The sequence below is a fragment of the Apaloderma vittatum genome, unplaced genomic scaffold, assembly GCF_000703405.1.
Source record: "Apaloderma vittatum isolate BGI_N311 unplaced genomic scaffold, ASM70340v1 scaffold20493, whole genome shotgun sequence".
NCBI classification, from domain to species: Eukaryota; Metazoa; Chordata; class Aves; order Trogoniformes; family Trogonidae; genus Apaloderma; species Apaloderma vittatum.
The window spans coordinates 19,115-28,076 of NW_009706697.1; the positions used below are offsets into that span (position 1 = coordinate 19,115).

An 8,962-nucleotide genomic window follows, 5' to 3' on the forward strand; every position below is an offset into this window, starting at 1 on the left:
TTTATACCCTTACACCTCTATTTTCCCCATAGTTGTTCCTCCCCAAACACATCCCTTTTCCTGCTTTTGGTTCTTTCCCAAAAATTCCCATAACAAAACCTGAGGAATCTCCAGATGTTCTTCCCCTGTATCCCATGATGTATCCCACTATGATATGAAAGGTGCTCCTGCACTGACTCATCTTGCTGGGTTTCACCAAGTGGATTTTCGGGCTGAGGCTCTCCTGGGACAGCTCTGGGAGGAGCCTACGCAGGATGTCCCTACCTCCAAGTCCTTAATTTGTGTTCCTGCCAGCACTCGGACTCTTGAGCAGTCTGGGCTTGTGGAGATGAGCCACTGATGGGCTGATGCCTCCTGCGACAGGCCTGGAAGCAACCCTGAAGGGCAGGGAATTATTTATGCTTCCCCTTCCACCCTTGTCTTTCTGTGCTCCTTTGTGAGTGTGTAGACAAGCTTTTATCACATAACTCAACAATAAAAAAAATAGTTCAACTGCCCCTTTACTAGTAGAACCTGTTGTAAAACCAACATGTGTTGTCTGCCAGGTTTTTAGCGTAAATCACCTGTTCGTTTCTCCTTTCATTTCACTCAAAACAAGGCAGCTCCCTCTTTGTCATTACACTGTACAATCCCTTCCTTCACTTGGCTTCCACTCCTCTACCTTAATTTTCTGTGATTTATCCAGCCAAATCCTACAGCAATTATTACCTGGCAATTGTGCCTCTATATCATGGCCTTCATCAATTTCTGTGTTTTCCTCAAGCACTCAGCATCACCCTACAGACCTTTTAAATTGTCTTATTTTCCTCAGGTCTTTCCTAAATGCTTACTTTACTGCAATCTTCCATTCCACTGCCTCTTCCCCAAGTTCAACCTTTCAACTAGATTCCATTTTTCCAGTTGCCATGAGCTTACCTCACCAGCTCTAATCAGACCTCTTTGGCAAACTGAGTGAGCATTCAAAAACACTCTTCCTCTCCCTTCTCCAACAGGCTCTATTTCTACCCCTAAGTCCCATCAAGCGAAATATCAGCCCTCAGAAGCCTTCCTGGCACTGTAAAGGTATTTACTAACTCAGAGTAAAATGCAGTTCCTGTCCTGAAAGGAAATGACTGACAGGAATAAAGCCCTACCTCTATGACGTCCTAAATGACTGGTTACTCACCCTAATGTAGCTTTGATTCTGTTTTGCTCTATTTTAAAGACTACTGCAAAAGTTGTAGAATCATTTTTTTCTTTAAAGGACCAAGAAGGATCAAGACCAGAACCTACTAAATCTAGAGAGAGAAAACTCTGACAGGACTTTTTCCACGGCTAAATAACTAAGAATTCAAGGAATATTCCTATTCCCAATTACTTTGAAGTAGATTAACAGAAGTCCTGTCAGTCATTTATATCATATAACTGTGCAGCTGCTTGTTGTATTTCACAACCTACGCAAAGAAGCCCATGTATAAATTTTAGTAAATGTTATTTTTAGGCACGTATAACAGGGGCCTGTTTAGTTTTTCAACAAAAGCATAGGTAATAGATCTGCTTGAAACTGAGGTTTCAAAACAGTTAAAACAGACTAATCCTTTCTTGCAAAGCATTTCCACAAGAGAGAGACAAGACTCCCACTACTCAGCAAGCAGCCATCAGAGATCTCATCTCCAATGCTTGAAATTGCCACCTCTGCATAACTTTTGAACCTGCATTTCCCCATGTCTCAGTCAGTGCACTCATTACCTCGCTTTAGAACAGCTTCATGTGGTAAGGCAGATGGGGAAGAAAAGGGAAAGTAGTATTTTGAGAAACAGGGACATAATTAAAATTCATGTGCCAAAGCTACCAAATCCAAACCAAATAATACACATAGAAAAGCACTATACAATTTAGGAAACAGTATTTAATTTAAGTTTAAAAAAAAAATCCCACATGCCTCTGAAAGTGAACATCAATTTGCTACATTATGCTACACAATTTAAAGAGTTTTAAATCTTGTTCTGCAAGCACAATACTGTCATTTACCATTTTGTCTTCCTCTAATTTTAAAAATACTATCACAAGCTGCAATATCAACAAAAGCATTTTACAATTTTGTAAAAGCCTATTCCACAGAATTCGGAGACAAGTGATACAAATTTACCATTTATTAACATATTTTAGGTGAAGTCTTAAAAATAACTCAAAACGATAGTTAAGAACTGGAACTTCTCCAGCATCACAAATCTAGGTTTCCACACAGATCAGATGTGGTACGCACACAGCACAAAGCAAACCCACTCTTATTTGTGGCCAAAGAGGAATGAAGACTACTGGGAATGTAGACTTCCTTTTGCAATGATTCTTACAGCACAAAATATGCCCCAACAGCTTCCCCCTCAGGGGGCTGCAGAAGAAGAAATTTTCAAAGACTGGTCCCTCAGTCACTTAGCTTCAAGGTCAGAATACAAAACTTGTTTTGAAACAGCTACCGTACGATATAATTGTTTTACCCAACACTCCGTACAAAAAGTTATAAAATGATCAGGGAAAAAAAATGACTGTATTTAAAAGTGCTTCCTAAGTGTATGTAAAAAATGAAATGGCTGTTTTCCACAGTTTATGCCCTAAGTTATAAAAGCAGTTTAGGTTATGTTGTAACCTAAACTTTAAGAACTTGAGTTAAGAAGAAATGTATGATGACACTACTATCATCATTAGTAAACATATCACCTTCTGAATATTCTTCCTGTTACAAAGACATGAAACCAAACTGTTTACAGAACTGTTTCTTTTCTCTGCCCCTTCAGTCAAGTGAAATATAGCACCAAATATATTGGATAAGTGATCTGATCTTTCTTCAGTCTCTTCTTCCTAATTTTTTTAAACACTCAGAGCACTATTTCCAAATTTGCATGTGTTTCAGCTACTCAGGTTTGCATTTCTAACATAGCCACACTATGTTTTACTTCTAATAACGGACATATCTAACTCTGAGACAGTTCATTTTGCCACACACAGTAGCAAACAGTAGTCCAGATTGGAAAGTGGTATTCCATACTAACATTGCATACAAATTACTCACAAAAACATGAACTGAAAAATTACAAAGTGAAACTCTCTTAGCAAGGAAAGTAAAATTCTTTGGTAAGCATTGAGACAATGCAAGGAATCTGTTTCTTTGCGTTAAAATCCTGCCGAGTTGAGCAGGACTCATACTCTGCCACTTTGCGATTTACACGAGTTAAAATCTGCATGAGTTCAAGTTTCCTTGCATGCTCCTCCAGCATTTTACAGAGTGACTGAATAAACCAGGAGCCTTCAGCTGAATTCCTCCAGGAGTAATAGCCTGTAGAAAAGAGAGATGTCAAATTGATTGGATGTAGCAGCCTCTGAGAGAAGAGAGGATAGCAATCCAGGGAACAGTGAATTGTTTCCAACAGCAATCAAAACTCAAAGCCACTAACCAACAAGATTTAGATTTGATAATTCCGTCCAAATTCCAACTCAAAGGATTCTTCCAATCATGTTATCTTTTCAAAAGGTGAGAAGACTATCTTCTGCTGTAACAGTCTTAGCCATTAATCACTTACTACTTCTTTACAGAGTACACGTATACAAAGGAGAGGCGACAGCACAGATGGAGCCAAGATGCAAAATGGATTTCGGCATCGCGACCTTCAGGACCATGTGCATGAACTAAAGACTGGAACCTACTTCTGCTAACTGCTAACATAAAGGGCAAACTGAGGGCTCTGCCGCTACTAATTTTCTTTAAGAACACAACAAAACCAGAGTCAATAGGCAAATAATATGCTGGTTTTTATCACCCACTTCTGTATATGCATCTATTAGATGTCTGAGTGTTTTGTTCCCTCAGAACTAATAATGCCTTTTACTTCTTCCTGTAAATTATTTGCACAACTCAGATTAACTGAATTTATCGCAGATGAACATTCAAGGGTTTGCTACTGAGGAAAATATATATTCAGGGTATGGGTGGTTGTTGTTTGTTTGTTGCAACTACCTCAAAAAAGAAAAAAAAATCAGATTAGAAAAACAATTGAGAGAAGAAAATTTGTATTTCTGTGAATGAGAACAAATGAAGTTGTCATCAACTGACCAGATAAAACTGCAAATTGTCATTTCCAATATCAATACAAGCTGATATACAGATACAGTTTCAGGAACAAAAATTTCTGTGCAAGTGTCTCACCTGGAGCTGTAGAATACGCATACAAGAAATCTGCTTCTACAGGTATTTTTTGACACATTGGTTCTTAAAAACCGATCCACTGTCTGTCTCAATACCGGAATCTAATTCTGTTCCTCTACAAGCCTATTTGGTACAAAAAGGAATAGAAAATAAAAAATAACAAAATAAAGGCAGGGCTCATGATCAGAATACTGGGGGTTTTTTTCCATTTTCAAGACAATAATATCCCAATTAACGAAACAGCAAAAATAAGAAGAATTTCTATGTCACAATTCCATTAGACATATGCAGAAGTAACTAGCATTTATTTAAATCAGCTACAGTTTGGTTACAGTAGATACTTAATTCAAAAGCACATTCAGAAAGTCACTGAAATATTAGCTAGAATTCAGAGAGATTTTACTTAATCCATAGACTTAAGGTAACAAAATCACAGCTGCTACAAATACTGCCCGCCTACCAGGGCAGGCTGTGCCACTTCTAGACCTGCAGAGAATCTTATTCTGAAAGTAATTCCATTCAATAAACTTCAGAAATAATTAACTTTTTTGCACTAATAATTAATGGGAAACAATACTTTAAAGTATGCAGCTGATTTGATGATCATTGTTCAGCTGTACATCACCTGAATGAAAAAGAGCTTGGGTTTTCCTGCTAAACTTTTGCACCTGTCGCCTCTGAAAAGGCTCGTTAATGCTTTCAGTTCAAGAGGACCATCTGTACCATAAATTAATCCTTCATCACCGTGGCTCAGCAACACGCAAACAAAACTGCATCGCTTGCTATGATCTTCTTGAGAAACTTGAAAGAAAAGAGAGAATTATCTTAACTTCTTGCATTTCCTAAAAGCTTTGAACATTGATACTTCCTATGCGACAGAAGTATTTTAAGAATTGATTCCCATGTTTAGAAACCTCCAACTAGTTTTCACTTCTGACAAAAGGAGCCAGCCTACTTTACCCTCAGGACATCGGACACAGAAAATCCCAAATTAAAGGCCACCGCTACCCATTCTGAAACACAGCCACAGAGCTAGGCTAGTAACACTGTGAGGAAACAAAGAGAGTGTTCCCATGGTACACCTTGCTCCTGCAATAAAGGTCAACAGTCTCATGATCTGGGATTGGACTGATGGGAAGTTCTCAGTCTTGGGAAAGGATGGAGAAGTCTCGCCTCTCTTTCCAATCAGAGATGCTTCAACTACTTGAATTACAGGGAAACTGAACGTAGCATGAAAGTTGTTGCTGTTGTTGGGACCTAGGTACTCTCTCTCACTTTTGCCCTGTAGCAAGGTCTAGAAAAATTTTTTCAAGCCTCTGAATTTTGTACTTGAAGACAATTAAGCTTGATATAAAGTGTTTGTTGATACAAACACAAAAAACAAAAACAAACAGTTGTTTGTTTTGTTGATACAAGCATTTTTTCCATCTTGTGGTAAGCCAAGAGCATAGAACAGGTGTTCTCTGATGTTTTTTGTTGCCTGGCATTCTGGTAGATTGTACATTAGGACCAAGATGATTCTTTTAAATACATAAAAAGATACAAAGATGGTTTAAAAGAAAGGATCCAAAAGGAATTCTGAGTGGGAAACTCAAGAAGATGCAAGCATTTGTAGATGAAAAGCATAAAGGTCCCAAAAGCTGAAATGCACACAGGCTTTCATTTTTGGACAAGCACTGCATCTAGAAGAGTCAGGAAAGGTTTTCTTGGAAATCTCTAGTCAGGCTGCAAGTCTGTAGTTTACACTGTCTACTTGGAGGTCTTATACCACAGGTAAGACAGAGGCTTTTCCACTTTCAGGTAACAGACAAGTTGCAATTACACTAATAAATTAACCACACCTGGGAGCATTCTCTGGCATAAACATGAACTTGCACTAATGAACCTACATCTATGTTAGCAAACACTTAAATTTAAAAACAAAGCGAACACCACTGCTGTAGGCTAACTAGCTGTTGGGAATAATCCCTGGAACACTTCTACTGTTGAACTGTGACCCAGAACAGCCTGGCAGAGTGCCAGCAGGCACAGGCCACAGTCATGTCAGAGAACCTTCCAATAGTTAAGTGGAACAGACTGTGTTCCAGGGCTGCAGATACCCCCAGGCACTGTTAAATTTACTAGCCTGGATGTAGCCAAGTCCAAACAAAGCAGGACTAACACAAACAGTAGTATGAAGCTCTCATTTGACAGACGGGTGTTTTGTTACACATGTCAAGCAAAAAATTAGGCTGTTTCTCTAAAAGAATGGTTCAGTCCCCATGCTTGCAGTTCTGGTCCCTTGATCAGAACCCCCCAGATCACAGCACCTCTTGGGCCACACCACTACGACTACAGCACAGAACACCTCTACCCAGTTAAGCAGGTTTCTTTCCAACTCACAGAGCTTCAGCAATCCCAGAGGCAGAATATAAACCAGCCTGCATTTAAGATTCAGCCTTTTTTCCAGCCTTCTTTAGAAGATGAGAAAGGATACGGAGACAACAGTCATAGCACAAAAGATGGAGACAGCAAAGATGAATAAACACAGAAACTATGATGTACATGTCATCCTTAGCAATGAACCACCAGTAGGTGTGAAGTATCATCTAAAAGAACCACAGAAGAAGAGATATGAGGGCTAGAGATGTAATTAGAAACAGTGGTTGATGTAATACACACACTGAACATACTAACTTACCTTTTTCCAATAGTTTATAAATGTCCTCGCAGGAAAGATCATTGTTGATCTTTATTGTATATCCCAACCTCATAAAAACTTCCCTGACACGTGCAGCATCCGCATCTGTACCTGAACGGGGCAACATCCCTACAAAAAAGAGAAACATATGATTTTTTGTATGCTATAGATGGCATAGTCTGATAAGCCAAATTCTTTTCTCATATATGTATCAGTCTGGAATATTATTGCATTATTCCAGACGCATTCTTAACAGAAAAAACATTGCACTGTTATACATGCACACTATCTCCCTCTCTCTGTACCTATACTATAGGTTTATCTACTCCTTATTTTCACATCTATCAATCATAAAAAAGGATTTCATTTGCAAAAGAGAAACCACGACTAAAAAGTAAGGCTGCCTATCAACTTTTCTCTCCATTACTGCTATACCCTAACATCTTCCCACTGTGCACAGTTGGAATACACTGAAATGAATCACACCCATTCAAACCACCTAATTTTAGATTGCAATCAAAATTGGTCTGCATATTTAATTTTGAAGAATAATACAGGGCACTTATTTAAATTAAGGAAGAAACTTAAAAATATGAAAGAGGTACCAGTGTGTCTGTGAAAGTTCTTGTTGTTTATTATAACACATTTCCCCATCTCTGGATAATCCATTTTGTAACTGTAGTCTGGCAGAATTCCAGAATCCACAGACTTGCTAGCAGGTAGGTTCCTTCTGCAGAGCAATCAGACATGCTTTAGTTAATTTCTGATCTCTCTTCTCCAGTTTCATAATAATAGTAAAACAGTTATTTTAGCAAAACCAACGAAACCGGTAAGGCTTGCTACTTGTTCCTCAGAAGTTCCCTCAGCAAGTTTGCCAATGACACCAAGCTGTGTGGTGCAGTTGACAAGCTGGAGGGAAGGGATGCCATCCAGAGCGACCTTGACAGGCTGGAGAGGTGGGCCCGTGCAACCCTCATGAAGTTCAGCAAGGCCAAGCGCAAGGTCCTGCACCTGGGTGGGGGCAATCCCAAGCACAAATACAGGCTGAGTGATGAGTGGATTGAGAGCAGCGCGGCAGGACTTGGGGGTGTTGGTAGATGTAAAACTGAATATGAGCCAGAGATGCACACTCACAGTCTGGAAAGTTTATCACATCCTGGGCTGCATTAAGAGAAGTGTGGCCAGCAGGTCAAGGGAGGTGATTCTGCCCCTCTACTCAGCTCTTGTAAGACTACACTTACAGTACTGTGTCCAGCTCTAGGGTCTCCAGTCTAAGATGGACATGGACCTGCTCAAGCAGGTCCAGAGGAGGGCCACGAAGATGATCATGGGCTGGAGAACCTCCCCTCTGAGGACAGGCTGAGAGAGTTGGGACTATTCAGCCTGGAGAATGCTCCATGGAGACCTTATAGCGGCCTTCGAGTACCTGAAGGGGGCCTACAGAAAAAATGGGGAGGGTCTTTATCAGGGAGTGTAGTGATAGGATGAGGGGTAACAGTTTCAAACTGAAATAGGGTAGATTTAGGTTGGATATTAGGAAGAAATTCTTCACTGAGAGGGTGAGACACTGGAACAGGTTGCCCAGAGAGGTGGTAGATGCTCACTCCCTGGAAGTGTTCAACTTTTAACAAATTTAATATTTAGAAAATCAAGGAAGAACTGAGTCTAAAACGATAATTCCTCTGCACAGGAGAATATGAAAAAATAGTTTAAGAAAATAAATTACACTAATAAGTAATCGGTTGGGGTTTTTTTGTTACTGTGCACCTGGAAGCAAGATCAGCTCTGAGCTTGTAAATCTATTCTAAATTCTAACCAAAAGTCATATTACCATTGGATTTTCACAAGTAAACATCCAAAACCTAGAAAGACCAAGACTCTATGCAGCTGTAATTCTGCCTTAATGAGCACATCAACTATATCACCCCTCATGACTCCACAACAACTGTCCATTTTACTCAGTCCGCATATGCTGGTCAGTATGGAATTTCTCATTTAAGCACACGAGTCAATTGTTACACGATTGGGACCCACTATCATATTGTGTTCTACAAATAAAAAGTCTGTAAGGCTCTTTCACAGTATCACAGTATGCTAGGGAT

At 39.5% G+C, this 8,962-nt stretch overlaps 1 protein-coding gene across 1 annotated transcript; it reads right to left on the minus strand.

Moving 5' to 3' along the window:
• Nucleotides 1–3,050: 3,050 nt before the first annotated feature.
• LOC104271283 (caspase-3-like) lies at nt 3,051–7,590 on the minus strand (the record flags this gene model as incomplete). The annotated part of the gene is given in 6 exon segments (XM_009865903.1): nt 3,051–3,313; nt 4,181–4,244; nt 4,247–4,303; nt 4,806–4,981; nt 6,861–6,989; nt 7,466–7,590. Coding segments are annotated over 6 exon segments (778 nt in total), but the record flags the coding sequence as incomplete, so codon positions are not given.
• Nucleotides 7,591–8,962: the final 1,372 nt, after the last annotated feature.